The sequence below is a fragment of the Ahaetulla prasina genome, chromosome 6, assembly GCF_028640845.1.
Source record: "Ahaetulla prasina isolate Xishuangbanna chromosome 6, ASM2864084v1, whole genome shotgun sequence".
Classification (NCBI taxonomy): domain Eukaryota; kingdom Metazoa; phylum Chordata; class Lepidosauria; order Squamata; family Colubridae; genus Ahaetulla; species Ahaetulla prasina.
The window spans coordinates 8,381,434-8,405,378 of record NC_080544.1 but is presented as its reverse complement, the minus strand read 5'-3'; the positions used below and the strand labels follow the sequence as shown (position 1 = coordinate 8,405,378).

The window sequence follows — 23,945 nt, the reverse complement described above, 5'->3', positions numbered from 1 at the left end:
GAGTAGGAAATCCGTATTGAGTCGCAGAGAACAATTAGAAATAAAGAGAGCATTTCACCAAGGCAGCCTTCGTCGGCGCCATCTTGGATGGTAATCCAAGCGCCATCTTGGATTGTTGTCTCCTTTTTGTCTTCTTCTTCCTCTATTTCTTCTGTTGACTCCTCTTTTTCCTGGGCGTCTTGGTCTTTACCCATCATTCCTTGTATGGTATTTTCCATTTTTTCCATAATCTCCTTAAATTCTTTCTCCATGATGTCTTTCCTGTTTTGAAAAAGGAACACCATCTCCTTTGAAGTTCCACTCATTTCTTCATTATAAAGCATCTTATTTTGTTTTCAAAAATTCAACTTTTGTCCAGCAGTCCAAGAGCTATATATTCAGTCCTTAAGTTGCTCTTCAAGGAGTGCACTAATCCCAATTTTTTATATCCCATAGGTAAACAATCAGTTCCAGTTAAATAGTCCCAGAGATTATCAAAAGTCTCTTTACGTCTCCTATAGAATAGAATAGAATAGAATAGAATAGAATAGAATAGAATAGAATAGAATAGAATAGAATAGAATAGAATAGAATTGAATTTTATTGGCCAAGTGTGATAGGACACACAAGGAATTTGTCTTGGTGCATATGCTCTCAGTGTACATAAAAGAAAAGATACGTTCATCAAGGTACAACATTTACAACACAATTGATGGTCAGTATATCAATATAAATCATAAGGACTGCCAGCAACAAGTTACAGTCATACAGTCATAAGTGGAAAGAGATTGGTGATGGGAACTATGAGAAGATTAATAGTAGTGCAGATTCAGTAAATAGTTTGACATTGTTGATGGAATTATTTATTTAGCAGAGTGATGGCCTTTGGGAAAAAACTGTTCTTGTGTCTAATTGTTCTGGTGTGCAGTGCTCTATAGCGTCGTTTTGAGGGTAGGAGTTGAAACAGTTTATATCCTGGATGTGAGGGATCTGTAAATATTTTCACGGCCCTCTTCTTGATTCGTGCAGTATACAGGTCTTCAATGGAAGGCAGGTTGGTAGCAATTATTTTTTCTGCAGTTCTAATTATCCTCTGAAGTCTGTGTTTTTCTTGTTGGGTTGCAGAACCGAACCAGAGAGTTATAGAGGTGCAAATGACAGACTCAATCATTCCTCTGTAGAACTGAATCAGCAGCTCCTTGGGCAGTTTGAGCTTACAGGTTCAATCTTCTAGCATAACATTCAGGGGCCCCTTTAATTAAATAGCTTCCTTATTTTCATATTTAGGTCTCCAGTAGTCATGGGGTAGTTAAGAATAATCCAATAAATATTTTCATAGTCCTTCATAAAGGTATTCCCAGACTTGTAATTTTTCCTTTCGTCAGCAAGTGGCACTCTCAACTTAAGTTTCAGTATTGCCATTAGTCAATCATCATTTTAGTTGTAAATCAATTATAAAAGCAGAATATGTTTTGAAAGTAAATGATTCCAGCATTTTAAAATGCCTTCCCAGTACATCCCAGTACGGTTAAATTTAAGGCAAAAGAAATTCTCTCCCCCAGTTCCAGCAGTGTTCACCTACTTCACATGTTAAGAGGAGTACTTTCTTCGACTTCCGGAGGAAAAAAATGTTAAATTGAAGACAACTCCACAAAAAACGGAGCTGACAAGCTTCTGGTTGACATTGCAGCAATATCAGATACAGAGAACAGGCCTCCGTGTTACCTGTGCTGATTTCTCCCTGTTTGTGGGCTCTGAGAGGAGCCAAAGCCGCCCTGTAGGGACGGTGAAGCAAAGAGGGGCGCCCTATGAGGTCGAGGGGAGTTGCACCTCTCCTGTATGATCCGGGGTTTGTTTGTTTTTTCCCTCTCAGCCACAGCAAGAAGAGCTGAAACAACCCTGACACAAAGCTGGAACAACCGAAGAACAACTAAGACTGGTGCTGAAGTGAAGTAGCAAAGCTGGCTGAGGAACTCTGGGAGTTGAAGTCCACAACTCTTAAAGTTGCCAAGGTTAGAGACCCCTGCTCCTGAGAATTCACCAACAAAATATCAAATTATTTTTGATCATTTGATTTCAAGGACAGCAAAAACATTGATACTTTTGCTTTACTGCACCTTTGGGACAACTATGGCCTGGATAACTGAAAATCTCCACAGATATCAGTTTTTCAGTTTTTAGATCACTGCTGCATTCTAACATCACAATAATTTATTTTATAAAACATGTATAAGAGTAAAATTTGTCACAAGTTATGAACAGTCATGGAAAATAATGACAGAATTTGCTTTCTATGTGCCTCTAAAATACATTTATTGAGATTTAGTCAGGCCAAAGGCTGTTGAATCTCAGTCAGATGAAACATAGAGTTCACTAGGAGGCTTGCACAATAAGAACACGTGTCTCTTGCCTGCTCTTTGATGAGTTTCTTGTTTTCCTGGAGATAGTAAGACTGAAAATTTAGGACAGTCTTTAGTTACTGAAGCTTTACTTTTCATTAGTTTATGTTATTCCTATTATGTGATAACATATTCCTCAGTTTCATATATTATTTTATCCTTGCTTGTTGTCAGTGAAGAAGACTCATTTTGATGAAAGGACAAGCTTTGGAAGGACCTGGTAATACTTGGAGTACAGTATGCATATACATAAACACTAACATATTAGGAAATGTGCAATCTTCCCACCCTTGAAGGGCCATTTGAGCAGTGCTGAGACAAATACAAGAACGTTTACCTTGTGAAGAGCAGCTGTACCATGTCGACCAGAGTGTGCTCTGCAGATTTTCTCAATAACTCTGAAGACAAAAACAAATAACACAGGTGTCATTATGCCATGTGATATTATCTAGAGGCTTCTTCGTGTAGACTTCCCTCCAAATGTTGCTTACAAAGGATTACTAGAAATTTATTAAAACCAATCCAGGCTCAGCTGTGCAGAAAGAAAAGGAAAGATACACCAAGCCGCACTACAGAGATAGAGGAATGTAGAGATGAGAAAGGAAAAGACAGAGGAGTAAGAATTGATTAGCAAAGTCAACTATTTTTCGAAGAAAAATTAAGGAATGTAAACTCAATTTTACACATTTAGCAATTTTTATGTTTATTTACTTTTCAGCATTCAGACTTATGAAATACAGAAATAATATATGCCAAAATAATATGTTTATGATTTGCTTGTTTACATTGCAGACCTACCACTGAGCCTCATCTCAAAGCATATACGGAAGCAAGACTGCATGATTTCACACACGGATTCATTTGTGAGATGAGCTCCAACTGGAGCGAGGAGGAGAGTCCTCAAGACCTGAAAGAAGAACAAACCAATATGACATGTTATATTCTAATCACATTTTAATATCAAAAACATTCATATGAAATAACAAAGAAACATTTTAAATATCAATTAAACAGTGGAAGAATACTTCTTTTTAGTATTATCATGTAGACAACTAGTCCCATATAAATGAATGAGAGCGAATTCTTTCCCTGCCACAGATTGTTTGGATACAGCATGAAGTCTGAACAAAACATTTCCCCAAATCAGGCTCTATGAACAGAGATTCAGACACAGTTTGTGAATACTTAAAATTACTCATAATTTTTAAGAACTCTGACTAACACTAAAGTCCGAGTTTTGGGTAGGTCGATGAATAAAGTCTGGTAAATAATTTACAAAGTAACATATGTTATTGTCTTATTGAAAGTGAGTCAAAGAAGCCTTTGTTGGAAAAAGTATATGAAATGTTACTACAGAAGTAGCATGTAATAACACCTCTTTCAACACAGCGGATACCTCTTTTGTAACAGTTTCAACTTATTGATAATTTCAGGCTGTCTGGTGTAAAATACACAGTATTTTACTTGTATTAAAGTCAAGGCATTATATGTTCATGTTCCAAAATTTCAAAATATGATATATATTTTTTTCTGTTTTGGTCATTCTGTTATAGATTTATTTATGAGTTTGGGACCGTTGTTATGCTCCATGACTTTCATTTAAGTTTCAGCTCATGGACATATATTCTATAACTTTCCTGTACATTTGCTGGTATAATCCAGAATCCATGTTTCCTTCAGTGATTGCAAGTTAACCCCAACTATGATATTCCCATTATCATGCTTCATAGTTGTTCCAAAAGTCTGTGGAATCTTTCAGGCAGGATGAGATAGGCAGCAATGGATTTTCTGGAGACCAGTAGATTCCTCATTATATATTTCCATGCAAACTACTCTTTATATATACATACATACATACATACATACATACATACATACATACATGAATGACAATGCAAATACCTGCAGTTCCTTTGTCATTATTCTGGAATTCTTTGCAGCCTCCCAGAGTAAAGCATACATTGCTCCGGGGGTATTTCTGGATGGATGAGTAACTACGGTACTGCATTTTATTTTCAATCTGTATATTATCTATTTGACAGTGGATTGGCAATGAATCATGTTCTTTGGTAATGATTTTGTAGCCATTTTCCACCTCAAAGTATCAAAGAGCATTTTTCTATGGTCTGCAGGGATCTCTTGATCAGGGCATGATTCATTTCCATAAGCTGTATTGTGAAGAAAAGACTCCCAATGTTCAGTTTTTATAGAGAATCCCACATTAAATTTGTATCTTATTGTTTAGAACAGGGGAGTCAAACTCGATTTCATTGAGGGCCACATCAGGGTTGTGTTTGACTTCAGGGGGTGGGCGTGGGCGTGGCCAGGGTGGGCATGGCCAGCTCAACGTCATTCATGTCAGGGGGGCCCGTGGTGACCTGAGCACTCTGCCTGAGAAAACGGGCTCCCGAGCTCCGTTTTCACATGTGACGGCCTCCTGCGACCCTCAGCCAGCGAAAACAGAGCTCAGGGGGGCTGCCTGCGGCCCTTGAGAGCTCCATTTTTGGTGGTAGAGGCACCACAGGCCAGTCCTTCACTGTTTCCAGGACAGCCCCACGGGCCAGATCTAAGCATCCCACGGGCCAGATCTGGCCCCCGGACCTTGACTTTGACACTTCTGGTCTAGAACATCTGCATCAAGTTACTCCCTTAAAAACAAACCATTCTACGCTTTCCCATTTATTTCCAACAAAATTAGAACATGTTTATTAAACATGTTCTATTTTTGTGTATCATATGTTTAATCAGGATCCTCATGAATTCAGAGGAAGCTCTGATCACAATGTACATCAGTTTTACAGGATACAGATAATCCAAAAAAATTTCCACCATGTCCAACATACCTGCAAGATCTTCATCAAGACAACTTCATCACTTGCAGGATCTGTGCCCACAAATCGGGCATGTGTTACAGCATCTGCCAAGTTTTCCATCCCCTCAGCTGTGCCCTCATGATTTGAATCTAAGAACACAAAATAATGTTTTAATAAACCAAGGGCAGTATAAACAGACTTCCTAGTAAAACACCTTTATATTTTCCTTCTTCCCATCCATAAAATTTGTTGTAGTACTAGAACCATAATTTAATAATTAGAACTTTACATCCTGAACCTTCAATAAAAAGACTAATAAACATTGTAACAATCATTTTAATAATAATAATAATAATAACAACAACAACAACAGAGTTGGAAGGGACCTTGGAGGTCTTCTAGTCCAACCCCCTTGCCCAGGCAGGAAACTCTACATCATCTCAGACAGATGGTTATCCAACATTTTCTTAAAAATTTCCAGTGTTGGAGCATTCACAACTTCTGCAGGCAAGTCGTTCCACTTATTAATTGTTCTAACTGTCAGGAAATTTCTCCTTAGTTCTAAGTTGCTTCTCTCCTTGATTAGTTTCCACCCATTGCTTCTTGTTCTCAATCCAATTAAATGGCTGTGGTTGTTTGGGCTGCCCAAGCCTGGGAATATTCCAAGTTTAATATTGGATGGGACAGCACTTCCCCCTTCAGAGTTGGTACACAATCTGGGGGTCTTTCTGGACTCACATCTCTTTCCCGAAGAGCAAGCGTGGTCTGTGGCCAAGAAGGCCTTTGCATAGCCACACCTGGTATACCAATTGTAACTTTTCTTAGGTTAGGATAGGGGTGGGCAATTAATTTTTCCAAGGGGGGCACATGAGAAACTGAGAATGTTGTGGAGGGCCACCGCCATTGCCCCCATCCTCCTGCCCACTGCTGCCCTACCCTACCTCCCAGCAATGCCACGGGCTGGATAGGGAAAGCCAAAGGGCTGGATCAAAGGCCTTAAAATGCCTAGGTCTGAATTAGGAAGTTTTCAGACAGCCCGGTCACCTCACTGTTGACTACTGCAACATACTTTATATGGAGCTGCCCTTGAAGACCACTCAGAAACGTCAACTGATCTAAACTGTGGTGGAACAAACAATATAGATAATCCTGAACTTATAAGTGGTCCCTTAGCGACCATTCAAGTTATGACGGACCATTGAAATCGATATATAATCCAGTTTCAAAGTTATGGCCATTGCAGCACCCCCCACGTTCACGTGAGTAAAATTCGGATGCCTGGGAATCTGCCCGCCTTGTGATTGACAGCATGAACACTGAAGTGTAGAGGCTCCTCCATCCCACCTTGCCACAACCCTGCAAGCCTGGGGCCTGCTTTCCTGCCCCTCATGTTCCCCATAGACCTGCTTCCCACCCCATTTCCTCCTTTCCACCCTCCATAGTTGATCAGCCACTTACCTTTAACGGTAGATCTCCTTCTGGAAGCAGCAGCATAGTGGAGACTGCATGGCTCTGTCCTAAAAATGGGTGCCAACTTGAGAACAGCTGCAATGAATTGAAGTCTCCTCAAAATGGTGCCCACTTCCAGGACAGAATCATGTAGCCTGCAGGGAAGCCGATAGGCAGAGCAACCCGTTCTCCTTTCCCAACACAAACTCCAGACCCCTAGAGAATTGGGAGACTGCACCGGAAAAGAAGAGCGGGCAACCACGTCTGGGACGGAAGGAGAGTGTGGGACCCAGCAGAATGGAAAGCAGGCCCAAGGCCTGGGAGAACCTGGTGGGGTGAGAAAACAAGGCCAAGGCCTGCGGGGACCCAGTGGGGCAGCAAGTGGAGCATGGAGCCTTATCAGGCTCAGGGAATGTCAGCTGGAGAGGGTCTGTTACGTGACCCATTGCTTCCTTACGTTTACCATATTTTATCTTTTTTTTGTTATATTTGATTGATTTTATTGTACAGGTAGTCTGCACTTAGCTTCCACAATTGGGACCAGCAACTCAGTGGTTAAGCAATGCGGTTGTTAAGAAAGACCTCCCGTGGCTCCAATTTTCTGGTTTTACTGGCAGCTTCTCCACTGATTCTACTTGTTGGGAGCTGGCTGTAAAGTGTGCAACTAGTGATCACATGACCCTCGAACAATGCAACTTTATAATTGAAAGCTGGTTGTCAAGCACTTATAATACGATTATATGACCGTGGGGATTCTGAGATGGCTGCAACTACTAGGATAAGTCCCTCTCATTTAGCACTGTTGTAACTTCAGCACAGTTGCTAAAAAAAATTTTTTATTATTTATTTATTATTTAGATTTTTATACCGCCCTTCTCCCGAAGGACTCAGGGCGGTATACAGCCAAATTAAAACAATACAATATACAATTTTAAAACAACAAATTAAAATAACATATTCTATAATAATAGAATATAATAATAATAATAATAATAGAATATAATATAATAATAAATTAAGTGAGGACTACCTTCATTTTTTTTTATTTTCAACCATATAAAATACAAAACATAATCCTGTTTATTCATTATAAAAACCAATCCAAATTTCAGTTCTCCTGGGATCATTAATATATAATTCTCGGGCAAGTAATGGTTCTCTAAGTCATCAGTTTTAGTTTATAATAAAAAAGAAAACAGACTCAATCCATACCTATGAGTCCATATGAAATGAATTTGTTTACTGAGGTCAGAGCCAGTCCAGTAATCGGACCTGTAGTATCTTCTGATCGAATAACTTCCAGAAAAGGTCGAAGAAAAACAATAGGTTCAATGGCTGAAAGTTCTAAATCAGAAGACAAAATGAAATATCATAAAAGTTACTTGTAGAGCAGGGAAAATATTCCTCCAGTGAAGGAAGATGAGATTCAAATAAGGGCAACCCCAAGATGAGTTCATTGGTTTATTTATTCACGCTTATATTCAAATAAATTACACAAAGAAATCTAAAAAGTTCTTTGTCTTATATATCAATACAATAGTAGAAAAAAGGTACAGAGTAAAAAAAAGAATCTATGAAACGTATTCACTAAAGATAGTCATTATTTTTATTACAATTTTTAATTGCTAAGGTACCTGTAATTTCTCTTGTATAACCTGAAAATGCATAATAATTCAGTCTTCCTTCCCTTCTCCCTTCCCACCTCATCCCCGTTTAAATATTACTCAGTTTGATAATATATTATTTTACTAAAATGTACGTAAATTGCTTTTATAACTATTATGATTACCAGCAGGAATATTTGGGGGAGAGAGGGACTGGATATGAGATGATTGTAGTTAACTGCAGAATGTATATTGTTATAATATACTCATCCAGTTTTCTTGCATTACTGGATTGTTTGGGGTAATACTACAATTACACAATTTGCTAAGGAAAGATCCGAGTGTATGGAACTGCCTTGAATTGCAGGAGACCCTAGTAATGAAGTTTAGAATAAACTTCTCCATCCATGGAGAAAGAGAATTCAGAGATTCTACCCCTGAGTTCTACCATGTTCCTTTCTCTTGGAAAAACTGGTGAGCAGAGCAGAGAGTGTCAATGAGTTTATGGGGAGTTCTATTACCTTCCAGATGGAGACAAACAGATATATTTGGTCAGAGACTTGAGGTCACTTTATTTCCATTTTGTTGATCAGCCACTTCGTTCATTTGCTCACATAATAGAACTTCTGAACTTTATTCAACACAAATGCTATTAGAACTACCTGTTTGTTCCTGGAATGTTAAGGTTTTCTGTGTGGTTGCATAATTAATAAGAACAACAACTCAGTGTCATCAGAAATGGTTGTGAGTTTGTTTGCTTATTTATCAATCAATCAATCAAATTTATATAGTTGCCCATCTCACTAAAAGCAACAATGGACAGCACATAACAAACGTATAAAATCACATATAAAAACAATAATATAAAGAATATAAAAATCACTTTAAAGGGTAAATATTATCAAAAAGGAGAGGTACAAACCCTCGGTGAAAAGAGGATAAAATAATCAGTTCAGCAAAGATGTCATCTAAGCGATTGTCCAGTTCCCTGGAAGCCCCTGGCCTAGTAACATAACCAGGTCTTGAGGGCCTTCCAGCCTGTCACAGGGGATGGAGCTAATCTAATTTCAGGGGGAAGAATATTCCATAAGGAATTTAATAAATGAATCCACTACTACCAGTATGCTAGTATGAGGGGTCCTTGGTACTCTCTGACCTTGCTTGTTTTCTTACAGACTTTTCATTACCCAAATCAGGTAACATCATCAGTGCTACTCCAGTCTGGGTAATGAAACATCTGCAAAACAAACCAAACAAGCTCAGACAGCATCAAGGATCTCTCATTTCAACCCTATGCTACAAATATGCTCCTTTATTATCCATACGAATCCATACGCACCATACGAATCAAGAAGAGGGCCGTGAAAATATTTGCAGATCCCTCGCATCCTGGACATAAACTGTTTCAACTCCTACCCTCAAAACGACGCTATAGAGCACTGCACACCAGAACAACTAGACACAAGAACAGTTTTTCCCCGAAGGCCATCACTCTGCTAAACAAATAATTCCCTCAACACTGTCAGACTATTTACTGAATCTGCACTACTATTAATCGTTTCATAGTTCCCATCACCAATCTCTTTCCACTTATGACTGTATGACTGTAACTTGTTGCTGGCAATCCTTATGATTTATATTGATATATTGACCATCAATTGTGTTGTAAATGTTGTATCTTGATGAACGTATCTTTCTTTTATGTACACTGAGAGCATCTGCACCAAGACAAATTCCTTGTGTGTCCAATCACACGAGGCCAATAAAATTCTATTCTATTCTATTCTATTCTATTCTTATTAGTATGCTAGTATATCCCTGCATTAAGGGGAGATCAGTGATAAAATCTAGAGAAACAGCCTTCTAGGGCTGTGATGGCATCTCTATCACTTGCAATAATCCAGTCAATTTACCAGGTATTTCTTTAGATCTGTATCCTGCTGTGGTGTGGTAGTGGCACAGTTGTGCCTCCTGCCCTCCCTCCACTGTAAAAGGAACACAATGCCTTTTTGGGATTCCCTGGAAGCCATCCTTCTGAGCCTGGCATATGCTGTGCCAAGGCAAGCTCTGCGTTTAGGAGATTACTGACCAATGTATGGGACTGCCCAGTGGTGAAATCTGAAACGGTTTACTACTGGTTTGCTCGCTGCACGCGCGCATACACAATATGCACCATGCATCAAATGCAAAGTGCTCGCACACAGTGCATGCCAAAAGGAGGCAAGGGGTAAGTAGAATAGCGCGCAAGGGGTGATCAGCTGTGGCGCATGATTTTTTTTTTACTTTTAAAAGCATTATTACAAATAGGTTGTTTTAAAAAATGCTTTTAAAAGGTAAAAAAAAGGCTCTGACGATCAGGCCAGCTCAGCTGGGATCGTCAGAGCCTTTTTTTTACCTTTTAAAAGTATTTTTACAACCTGTTTGGCCAAAAAGGTTGTAAAAAAATGCTTTTAAAAGTAAAAAAAAAAGAACCTGACGATTGCGCGGCTCAGCTGTGATTGTCATAGCCTTTTTTTTACCTTTTAAAAGCATTTTTTTAAAAGAAGCGGCAGGCAGGGAAGTGGGCAACTGGGCATTGGGTGGGCATGGGCGGGGGGGAGGGATTTTTGCTACCGGTTCTCCGAACCACCTGTCACCATCGCTACCCGATCGGCCGATCCAGTCCGAACTGGAAGCATTTCACCCCTGGGACCGCCGTTGAATAAGTCTTGCTGCAAAGCTCAAAGTCTACTGAGCAGTAGTGCTAACTACCCTGATGTATGCCAGTGAAACTTGTATACAGGAGGCACACTAGGCAATTGAACCACTTCCACACGTCCTGCCTCTGGAGACTTCTGAGGATCCGGTGGCAGGACAAGGTGTCGGACACAGAAGTCCTCTCCATGATTAAAGCCCAGACAGGCTTGGCAGGCCATGTTTCATGTTGCAAAGATGCCAGACCTTCGCATAAATAAATCTCTCTGCCCTATTCTCTGACATATCCCCTTTTTGGACTGCTGGAGTTGGTCTCCAGACCAGGGGTAAAATGCTCCCGATTCAGACCGGATCGGCCGATCCAGTAGCGATGATGACAGGTGGTTCGGAGAACTGGTAACAAAAATCCCTCCCCCCCACCCGCCAATGCCCACCCAATGGCCAGTTGCCCATTTCCCCGCTTCCCCACTTGACGCTTCTTTTATAAAATGCTTTTAAACAGTAAAAAAAAAGGCTCTGACGATCACAGCTGAGCTGCGCGATCATCAGAGCCTTTTTTTACCTTTTAAAAGCATTTTACAACCTATTTTTTTACTTTTGCTTTTAAAAGTAAAAAAAAAAAAGATCGTGCGCCACAGCTGATCACTCCCCCACCCCGGCACACTGTTCTACTTACCCCATGCCTCCTTTTGGCGTGCACTGTGCGCGCGCGCAGCCATCGAACCAGTAGTAAACTGGTTCAGATTTCACCACTGCTGCAGACACGTCGTGGAGAACCCTCAAATTTTAGTGTGAAAATTACCAGCACTGAAGGTAGATTCTGGCAAGGTTTAAGGGTTCATGATCTCCAAGGGCTTGTCCCAAGTCATCTCTGCCCCAACTGATGTGGCAACTAAAGATTAGAGCTTGTAATATAACAGACATTATATAATCTGGAAACAGGAAATTTCTATTATGCCAATATTATGATCAGATCATGCTCCAATCCAATTGCAATGATGTGATCAATTTGGACCAATCTGAATAGTCCACCTGAGATATCTAATGGATTCTGTTTTATTGTTACATTGTTAATTGTCATTGCCAATAATTGACCCTATGGCGGGGTAAACACAGAATGAATGAATAAACAGATTCATCTTTACAGATAAAACTATATTCAGGAAATATTTTTCTTTCTGTAGTGCAAATCCCTTGAAACCAAAATCTAAGGGCCCTGTACAAATCCTAGAACAATCCTAAAGCATGAACTGAATAGGAAAAAAAGTCATGGTGACGCAGTGGTTAGAATGCAGTATTGCAGGCTACTTCTACTTACTGCCAGCTGCCAGTAGTTTGGCAGCTCGATTCTCACTGGCTCAAAGTTGACCCATCCTTCCATCCTTCTGAGGTGGATAAAATGGGGACCCAGATTGTTGGGGACAATATGCTGACTCTGTAAACTCCTTAGAGAACGTTGTAAAGCTGTTGCTATTGCTATTGCTTAATACACATCTGACAGAGACGCTCTTTTTCAATTAACGTACAAGCCAAAGAATGTCTTGAGCAATATTTTGAAGGAAATCGTGAGGTACAATGATAGTAAATACATTATTTCCTTGACATTGAACATAGAAAATCCACCTGATTGAATGAATGCTGAAAAATATATTTAAAATATCTGATACATTCTCGTCCTCTTACATAACAGATCTAGAAGTAATTTTAAACGTTCCCATATACCACAACTGAAGGCAAATATACATGTCCCAGAACAATGATGCAAGATCAAATCTGAATCAGTTACCAGGACCAGAGATTTATTTTTCCGAGCTTTCAAACTGATGCTGGAGCAGAGTAGAGAGAAGGTCCCTGAGGATGGGCTCCAGCACGATCCAAAAACTCGGAAGAGTACATTTTTTTTTAATTTACATTTATATCCTGCCCTTCTCCGAAGACTCAGGGCGGCTTACAGTGTGTAAGGCAATAGTCTCATTCTATTTGTATATTTACAAAGTCAACTTATTGCCCCCCCCAATAATCTGGGTCCTCATTTTACCTACCTTATAAAGGATGGAAGGCTGAGTCAACCTTGGGCCTGGTGGGACTAGAACCTGCAGTAATTGCAGGCAGCTGTGTTTTAATAACAGGCTATCTTACAGCCTGAGCCACCACGGCCATTTCTGGTCCCTGTGACCGAGCCAAATTCAATCTTTGCTATCTATATTTAATGAAAGTACTATGTTATATAAAAAGATGTCACTGATATAGAAACCTATTTATCTACCAATCCAATTGATCCAGCATCCGTTCGCTATATAAAAAAGCAGTCAACAAATAACCCCAAAAGTAAAATTAATCTTCAAAGCCCATCTGTTATTGTATTTAACAAGCAGAAAGTTCATAAATGGCTTCAAGACCTATCTAATCCATTGTCTCTAATCAATGGAATTAATTTCACCATCTCTGCCAGTTTGGTCAATTTTAAAGTCCTCTCTTCAACAGTTGGCATCATCTTTTCCTTCCAATGCTTAGTATAAATAATTCTTGTGGCAGTCAACACATAGAGAAGTAATGTTCCAAACTGTTTTTCTATCCAATTTGTCCATAATATCTAGAAGAAAGGCTTCAGGTGTCGTTAGGATTTGTATTTTACATATTTTCTGCATTGTCATTATTATATTTATCCAATACATGCCAACTGTCCAACTAGCGAACACAAAACAAGGAAACACTCTCAGGAGATTTGAATTCCCAAAAGTAAAACTTTATTGGCTACACCATGTTGGTACTGAAGAAACAAAATCAGTTCTTGTTTTCCTGCACAAATGCTTGCCCAGTTAAACAATATCTTTCCTTTCTTCCCACCCCGGGTGATCACACTGTCTAATTATGAGACATTCTTTTGTTATGGGAACAACCATCTCCTTCTTAAGCACCTGGAGCAGTGACCTTGATGGCTTCCATGCTGTCAAAATCTCTGCATACATTCTCCACATTCCATTTTCCCTTTCCCTCTCCCCAGCTTATTGGCAAGTTGAAAAACATTCAGGTTTGAAAGAAACAAAGAGGTTTAATCTTGACAATATGATTTAGCATACTTACAAGACCACCATATATGGTAAAATGTACCTGAAACATGATTGCATTTCCACCGCTTGTTGGCAGTCCCTCCCTTTCACCAATCTATCCAAGCCAAATACCAACAATACATCATTTTATTAAAAATTCTTTTAAACTAGAATTCAAACTAAATTTTAAATCATTGGTCCATGCATTCTTCCATTGGTCTAACGTGAAGATGAATCTCAAAAATGAATATGTTAAAAATTGAATAGTAAAATTGTTAAAACATAAAGTTAGACCAATAAGAAAATGGCCTTTACAAGACACTATTTTCCTAATTGTATTGCCTCTCTAGGGGATGCGGTGGCTTAGTGCCTAAGACAATGAGCTTGTCAATTGAAAGGTCAGAAGTTCAGCGGTTTGAATCCCTAGTGCTGCATAATGGGGTGAGCTCCCATTATTTGTCCCAGCTTCTGCCAACCTAACAGTTTGAAAGCACGTAAAAAATGCAAGTAGAAAATTAGGGACCACCTTTTATTTATTTATTTATTTATTTGATTTCTATACCGCCCTTCTCCCGAAGGACTCAGGGCGGTGTACAGGCAAGAATAAAACAGACGGTACAATATACAAATTTAAAATGCAGTTAAAAAACTTATTTTAAAATTGGCCTGAGAAGTAAAATATATAATAAGCTAAAAAACCCCATTTAAAATTAATTACTAAGAATTTAAAAATTTGTTAAAATCAATTTAAGCCAGCCCCGCGAATAAAAGATGTGTCTTCAGTTCGCGACGGAATGTCCAAGGTCAGGTATTTGGCGAAACCCGGGAAGTTCGTTCCAGAGTATGGAGCCCACACAGAGAAGGACCTTCCTGGGGCCGCCAGCCGACATTGCTTGGCGGACGGCACCCTGAGAAGTCCCTCTGTGAGAGCGTGCGGTCGGTGGGAGGCATGTGGTAACAGCAGGCGGTCCCGTAAGTACCCAGGCCCTAAGCCATGGAGCGCTTTAAAGGTAGTAACCAACACCTTAAAGTGCACTCGAAAGGCCACAGGTACCAGTGCAGTCTGCGCAGGAGCGGTGTTATATGGGAGCTACGCGGAGCTCCTTCTATCACCCGCGCAGCTGCATTCTGGACTAACTGAAGCCTCCGAGTGCACTTCAAGGGGAGCCCCATGTAGAGAGCATTACAATAATCCAAGTGAGAGGTAACGAGCACATGAGTGACCGTGCACAAGGCATCCCGATCAAGGAAGGGGCGCAACTGCCGAACCAGGCGAACCTGGTGGAAGGCCCCCCTGGAGACGGCCGTCAAATGATCTTCAAACAACAGCCGTTCATCCAGGAGGACACCTAAATTGCACACCCTATCCTCTGGGGCCAATAACTCGCCTCCAACAGTCAGCCGCGGCTGCAGCTGACTGAATCGGGGTGCCGGCACCCACAGCCACTCCGTCTTGGAGGGATTAAGCTTGAGCCTGTTTCTCCCCATCCAGACCCGTACGGCTTCCACACACCGGGACAGCACTTCAACAGCTTCATTGGGGTGGCCTGGGGTGGAGAAGTACAGCTGGGTGTCGTCAGCGTACAGCTGGTATCTCACCCCAAAGCCACTGATGATCTCCCCCAACGGCTTCATATAGATGTTGAACAGAAGGGGCGAGAGAATCGACCCCTGCGGCACCCCACAAGTGAGGTCCCTCGCGGTCGACCTCTGCCCCCCTGTCAACACCGTCTGCGACCGGTCAGAGAGATAGGAGGAGAACCACCGATACATGGTGCCTCCCACTCCCAATCCCCCCAACCGGCGCAGCAGGATACCATGGTCGATGGTATCAAAAGCCGCTGAGAGATCTAATAGGACCAGGGCAGAGGAATAACCCCTGTCCCTGGCCCTCCAGAGATCATCCACCAATGCGACCAAAGCTGTCTCCGTGCTGTACCCGGGTCGGAAGCCGGACTGGAACGGGTCTAGATAGACGGCTTCATCCAGGTATTGGGGTAGCTGTCGCGCCACAGCACTCTCTACAACCTTCGCAACAAAGCGAAGGTTGGAGACTGGACGATAATTACCCAAAATAGCTGGGTCAGGAGGCTTCTTGAGGAGGGTCTCACCACCGCCTCTTTCAAGGCGGCAGGAAAACCCTTCCAACAAAGAAGCGTTGATAATCTCCTGGAGCCAGCCTCGTGTCACCTCCTGAGTGGCCAGTACCAACCAGGAAGGACACGGGTCCAGTAAACATGTAGTGGCGTGAAGTCTCCCCAACAACCTGTCCACGTTACCTTTGATGGGAAGGTAACAGCGTTCTGTGTGCCTTTGGTGTTTAGTCATGCGGCCACATGACCATGGAGATGTCTTTGGACAGTGCTGGCTCTTTGGCTGAGCACCACCCCCTAAAGTCGGGAACGACTAGCACATATGTGCAAGGGGAACCTTTACCTTTACCTTTATTGCCTCTCTGCTCAGCAGCTGAGAATCCTCCCTGCTGAAATGCAAGCAGGATTTTTAGACTCTGAGCAAAGAGACAGACGCTCACGTGCAGCCTGCATCGGGCCTCCCCCACCCATTTAAGGTACTCTGCATTCCTTACCTTATTGTACTGCCTTTCTACTCTCCGCTTGGATTTCAGCTTCCTCTGGTCTCTGAGGCTGAAAAAGCTGCCTGCCAAAAGACAGCTCCCATCTGTGCTCCCATGGAAGAAAACTCCTTCAGAATTTGAACTCCACTGCTGAATCCCATCAAAAAAGTTCAGCTCCCCTCCATGCACAGAAGGAAATGTTTTTGGTGGGATGCAAGAACAGAGCTCATTTCTGCACCTTGCCAAAGGAATTCTGTTCCTGTTGGCAAGCAGCAATTTCATTCAGCTCCCAGAGATGAGAAAGAGTTCTCTTGGTAGGTGGCAGCAGTTTTCAAACTTCCTTGCCAGCTTGGCCACTGACTTTCCTGGGAAGTTGGCAGAGACTGCAAATGATGAACATATGATTGTAGGGCACTTGGCAATTTTAAGTGCAAACAGGTTGCAAAGCACACAGATCAAGATCAAATGAATATGTACCAGTGGTGCAACATTTCGTGACTACTAGAAGTGCTTTAGAGGCCGGTAAACCACTCTTTCTGAGGTGGTCACAATTCCAGACTGTCTTTAAATAAATGATAATAAGATGAGGACTGAGTGCCGGTGAAGATAATAAAAACCTGATGTGTGGGTGCATTATCAGAAATTTCTGAACAGTACAACAGATTTTAGTAATTGTGGAACTGGAACTGTGACAACCTCAACCTTATACTATCAAAATGACAAGTAATATAAAACAAGGAGGAAAACCCCATCATCCACGCCATCATCAGTGGCATCATCCACGGCATCAAGCCTGGCAAGTCAGCGCTCCATAGACTCCATGCTGCAGAATGAAAGATTTAATGCCTTCCAGTCAGAGATGAAAAAAATGATTCAATCATTACAGGAATCATTACAAGGAGCCATGGCGAAGAACCATGAGGACATGGCAGATAGGATGCAAAAGATGGAACAAAAAATGGAAGATAAAATAGACAATATTCAGCAATTAATTACTAAAAATGAACAACGGATCCAGAAAGTGGAAGAAAAGGCAGAGCAAACAGGTAAGAAGGAAGAAGAGATAAAGAACAAATTATCAAAAATAGATAATGACCTGGAACGAAAATCCATAATTATGCTGGGAATGGATAAGGCAGAATATTTTCTAAGATTCCATAGTATTGGATAAGAGGAAAAGGGGGAAGACCTTCTGGAGAAAATGGCAGAACTACTGGCAGAGGTGATGGAGCTAGACAAACAGGAAGCTCGCTATGGGATGGAAGAAATATTCAGAGTATATACAAGCTATGCGAGAAGAAATAAGCTTCCTAGAGAGGTACATGTGGGATTTTCAAAGAAGGCAATGAGAGCAGGAATACTCTAAAGAGCAAGAGATGCACCATTGCATCTCCATTTCAAAGCTGAAGAGCTGGAGCTGTCCAAAGACGTCCATGGTCATGTGGCCAGCATGACTAAACACCAAAGACGCATGGAACGCTGTTACCTTCCCACCAAAGGTGGTCCCTATTTTTCTACTTGCATTTTTATGTGCTTTTGAACTGCTAGGTTGGCAGAAGCTGGGACAAATAATGGGAACGCACCCTGTTACATGGCACTAGGGATTCAAACCATTGAACTGCCGACTTTTGACTGACAAGCTCAGCATCTTAGCCACTGAGCCATCGCGTCCCTTAGAAATTACAGAGAGAACCACAAAAAAAGGCATTGAAAAACCAAATAGATATAATAAAACACAAAATGAACTTATTGGAATAAGAAGAACTGGCATATATGATTAAAAGTGTAAAACAAAACTTTTTTGAAAATGCAAATAAACCTGGAAGATGGTTGGCATACAAATTGAAAAAAGAGAGGGAAAAAAAGTTGATAGATCAATTGATGAGAAAGGGACTCTTCATTATCAGAATGAGGAGAAAAAAGTCATTATAAAAGAGTATTATAAGAAACTGTATGATAAAGAGGAAGTTTTGGAATACTTGGAACAATTTGATCTTCCCAAGGTACCAGATACAGTTAAAGGTATGTTGAATGAATGGATAATTATGATGGAATTGATAGACGCAATTAAGAGACAAAAAAATAAATAAAACATCAGGGCCTGATGGGCTACCTGCAGAATTCTATAAACAACTAGAAGGGGTACTAAGTCCACTGATGGTGGAAGTAATGAAGTATTATCAGAAGGAAAAATACCAAATTCATGGAAGGAAACAAATATTACCCTTAAATCAAAAGACGATACTGATTTAACACATATTAAAAAAACTACAGGCCAATATCTCTATTGAATGCTGACTATAAAATATATGCCTTAATAATAGATTAAAAAGGTATTTGAATGAATTTGTACACTCAGACCAGAATGGATTTCTACCAAAAAGACAGATTAAAAACAACACGAGAATGATTTTAAATACATTGGAATATTATGAGATGCACCCTGGAAAACAAATGGTGCTGATGTTCCTAGATGTGCAGAAAGCATTTGACAACATTAATTGGCAATTCATGATAGCACAATTAAAATATATGGACTTTGGGGGGGAGAGATTTATTAACATGATCAAAGCAATATATTGTAAACAAGTAGCTAAGGTGATAGTAAATGGAGACATGACAGAGAATTTTGATATCCAAAAAGACACCAGACAGGGATTCCATTGTCTCCATTGCTATTCATATAGACTTTGGAAGTGTTAACCAGTGAAATTCGACAAGATGAAAAAATAAAAGGAATAGAAATAAAAAAAGAGAAATATAAACTACAGGCATTGGCAGATGACTTGGTCTTCATACTAGAAGGCCCCATAGAAACTGGACTGAAAATAATTAAAAAAATAGAAGAATATGGGGAAGTAGCAGGATTGAAAATAATAGGGATAAAACAAAGATTTTAGTCAAGAACCTCACAGATACACAAAAAAAGAGTGTTAATGGAAAGAATCAACATACGGATAGTTAAAAAAAGTGAAACACTTAGGAATACAATTAACAGCAAAATGTGCAACAATTAAAGAGAATAACTATATGAAATTGATGAGGCAAATTAAGCTAGACTTGGAGAAATGGAAAGATTTACAACTGTCACTATCAGGAATAATCGCTACTATAAAAATGAACATTTTGCCAAGATTACTATACTTATTTCAAACAATATCAATAAAACTCGAGAAAAAATATTTTGAAGAATTCAATAAAATAATATTAAGATATATATGGTTAGGAAAGAAAGCAAGAATAGGTCTGAAAATGTTGCATGAATCAAAGAAAAGAGGGGTTTTTGGATTACCGTGTTTCCCCAAAAATAAGATATGTTTTTCTTATATTTTTTTGAACCCTGAAAATAAGGTTGGCCTTAATGCCATGCGCTCAAAGCCCAATTGGGCTTATTATCAAGGGATGTCTTATTTTGGGGAAAACAGGGTACCAGATTGGGAATGGTACTACCAGGCCTCAGTACTCACATGGGTGAAAGAATGGATTAGTTTGAGACATGCAAGACTATTGACGTTAGAAGGGCATGACCTCCAACTAGGCTGGCACACTTTCTTATGGTATGGGAAGAATAAGATACTTTCGGAGACATTATGTAAGGAATGCATTGTTATTATTCTGGACTAAGATAAAAGAACAACAGTATTTGAAGATACCAATCTGGCTTTCTACTATGGAGGCACTGGTACATCCTAACGTTATTAACATGGAAAAAATTGTAAGATACAAGGATATCTTGAACGACAAAGGGGAATTAAAAGCAAAATAGGAACTCAGTAGCCATGGGATAGATATTGCATGGTGGCCCCACATGCAGATACAATCTTGTTATGAGAAAGATGCTAAAACGTATGGTTTTAACAAAGAGCTAACAGAACTAGATCAAATATTAATTGGAACAGATGATAAGCCGATAAAGAAACTATATTGTTACCTATGAAGTATTAAAATTGAGAGTGAGCAGGTAAAGAGGACAATGATTGTCTGGGCTAAAAATGTTGGATATACAATAGAATTAGACAAATGGCAAAAACTGTGGTATAGAAATATTAAATTGACGATGTCGACTGCATATAAAGAAAATTTGTATAACATGTTTTATAGATGGCATTTTGCACAGGCAACATTAGCAAAAATGTATAAAGAAAGATCTGCTAAACGTTGGAAGTGTAATCAATCATTTGATTCATATTACGATATGTGGTAGACAAGCCCAAAAGCAAGAAAATAGTGGACGAAAATACACACGTGGCTGGAAAAAAATGATAAAACAACATATAGATCTGAAACCAGATATATTTTCGTTGGGCATTCTACCAGAAAATTATGATAAAAGGAGTACATATTTGATCCTGCATATACTAACTGCAACTAGAATTGTATTTGTGCAACAGTGGAAAAATGATGAGATCCCATCTGAGGGGAATGTAATTAAGAAAATATTGGAATGTGCAGAAATGGACAGACTAACACTTACCATTAAGGATAAAGAAGAAACTGAATATTTTCTGATATGGGATATATTTTATCAATGGCTAGATAACAGAAACAGAAGTTAGAAAGGAGGAGATATAAAAAAAGAAAATGGTAAAGTGGAGAGTTGTTAAAGATGATGATGTTAAGTTAAGTATTAATGGTATTATATTATTGCATTATTGTAATATCAATACGATGGTAATAAATATCGAAACAAAGATGTGTAATATGACTATCTAAACATAACTATATGCGGAAAACACACTGTTTGATGAAAATTGAATGTTATATAAATAAAACAAATAAAACATGTAAAAAAAGACACACAGAGACATGTCAAACTCAAGGCCCATGGGCCAGATCCGGCCTGTGATGTGTTTAGATCTGGCCCGCAAGCAGACTAGTGAGAGGAGGTGATTGAGTATTTACTTCCTTGTTTCTTTGGGTATCTTTCAGTGGCCAAACAGAAAACGGACTTTGAAAACAGGTGCTTTCAAGAGGTGGGAGACGGAATTGACATTGAAGATAAGGCCAAGTGCCTTGTCTGCGGAGCTAATGTGGCTGTACTTAAAAGAATATAACATGAGATGGCACTATGAGACAAAGCATCAGGACAAGTACTAAAACTTGGACATACAGCAGAAGCTTTAGAAGGTGGAAGAGTTTAAAAAGACTCTGATGTCACGAAGCATATGTTCAGAAAAGCAAATTCATAAAGTGAAGCTGCTGTGAAAGCTAGTTTTATAGTAGCAGAAGAGATGGCTAAATCAGTCCAGCCATTTACAGACAGGCAGTTTTTGAAGCGCTGTATGATTAAAATGTGCGAACTAGCACACGAACTCGCATTCCAGACCAAAAGCAAGCATTTTTTAATGTAAGCCTAAGCAGAAATATTGTTGCTGATCGTATATGTGAACTTGCCACTGATTTACAAGGACAGTTGACTGAAAAGGGAAAAGATTTCATTATATATTCCTTTGCTGTGGATGGCATGGCCACAGCTGGCAATCTTCATCCGTGGAATGGACTCAAGTTTATGCGTTACAGAGGAACTTTTGGATATGAAATCAATGCATGGCACTACCACAGGAAAAGACATATAACGTGTAATTCACAGAATAGTAAGAATAAGAGTTAGGCAGTTTACAATTGTAACACAGAATCTGAATAATGCATTTTAATAATGAGCACATGCACTGTATTTTTATAATTGCTCCTGCATATATATTTATATGAAAGACATAGCATTCCTCAGAAAGCTACTTTACTGCCGTAAGTAGAAATATTTAGACCGTTCCATTTTGGTATCCCAATACAAACACTGTAATATAAATATTAGGGAACAGTCGTTCCTGTCCTTTTGTCACCAAATGTTTTTAGACTACATCTTAAATCAGAGTTTGACAATCCTGATCTGTGGGCACAATGGCACATATAATTTCTCTGAAAGTATTCCAAATTAAATAAAGATTAATTTATTATGAAATGGTAAAAAAAAAATAGAGAGAACACTGAATATCCCAAAATTCTGATCTTCCACCTGACCAGAGGGCAGTAACTCATAGGTAACCAGTAGTCTTCAGTGCACAGTTGAGAATCATTATTACTTTATTTAAAAAAGAAATGGTATAGTGTATGTTAGGAGAAAACCAGAAGGTCATGGAAATATCTCTGAAAGTAGTAAAAAATTTAGAGTTTTGGATACTGTATAAAAATAGGACAGGTAATAAATAACCGTTTCTTCCAACAAATCAAAAACTACCTTCATGTAAAACACTTCAGAGATGAAATCGTTTGAACACTACTGAGACCACAGTCCATTCTGTACTCATAATATCAATCACATTCAAAAGGATTGCAACAGACTCCTGGAATGCTGAAGTCCACATATTTGCTAGTCAGCATGCAAACTGCTATTCAAGTTCAATCAGCTATAAATGTTGCTTTGTTTTAATTTTCCACTGAACTTCCTGGAACCTATTATCAGACTGCCAGATATGTGTATTTAGCAATGGCAACATGTCCTTTTCTCCATTGCTCCAATGTCACCTCCAATGAAGAGACACATATAACCCAACCAGCAAAAGACACTTGAAAGTTGAATCTACTGGATCATACTGTTTTTTTAACTCTTTAAGAAGAAATACTTTCAGGACTCAGATTTTTTTCTTATTCATATATCTAAAAATATTCCTTTTTATTTATAAAGTTATTTACATTTCAAAATTTCTACTAATAGCTCCCACATTGCTTATAAAGTTTTCCTTTAAAAAAACATTCAGAATAGATCTTCCACAGAATACCAACCTAACTGCATATGTATTCTATCACAACTCAGAAAACAGATTTACCTTAAAGAATCCAGGAATTGCAGTTATTAAAACAGAATAATTAAAATCACAATTATTAAAATCACAATTATTTTCTTTTCTGTTTTGCATATCTTAGCAAGGAAAGTTCTAGTGAACTTTCTATAAAGCTCTAGAAGTTTGGAAAGCCATGTTTCTATACGATACTGTTAGAGACCACCTTTGATGAAAAGAATGAATGAAAAAGTAGCTATGAAATACTGAGAAAAAAATACTTGATTTTATGATTCATGGAAACTCCTCTTCATATGTAAATATTATACTTAAAATTATGTCACCTACATATAGCTGCCCAGAGTCACCTTAAGGGAAGATGGACAGCCTAAAAATCTAATAAATAAATAATAAACTTGCCTTAAAATATTTGCCTTATTTTTTTATTTGCATTTAGAAAACTGGCATACAGTTCACTGCTTGTAATTCCAAAATTTATATTGGACAAAGACTTCTATTAAATCAATTCAAATATTTAAAACATCAAACTTCCATTATTTGCAATCTCTTCACCATGCACCAGGTTATGAATAGATGACTGGAAAA

The 23,945-nt window shown here is 39.3% G+C and overlaps 1 protein-coding gene across 5 annotated transcripts in view; it reads right to left on the bottom strand.

The window, feature by feature from the left end:
* The window catches only part of GBF1 (golgi brefeldin A resistant guanine nucleotide exchange factor 1), a 179,692-nt gene that overhangs the window by 102,275 nt on the left and 53,472 nt on the right, over window positions 1-23,945 (bottom strand). For all 5 annotated transcript variants that reach the window (XM_058188843.1, XM_058188844.1, XM_058188845.1 and 2 more), the window contains exons 4-7: window positions 7,853-7,984; window positions 5,222-5,340; window positions 3,177-3,285; window positions 2,716-2,776 (exon numbers count right to left, since the gene is read on the bottom strand). In XM_058188843.1, the coding sequence (XP_058044826.1) occupies window positions 2,716-2,776; window positions 3,177-3,285; window positions 5,222-5,340; window positions 7,853-7,984 (421 nt within the window). The remainder of the gene's footprint in view (window positions 1-2,715; window positions 2,777-3,176; window positions 3,286-5,221; window positions 5,341-7,852; window positions 7,985-23,945) is intronic.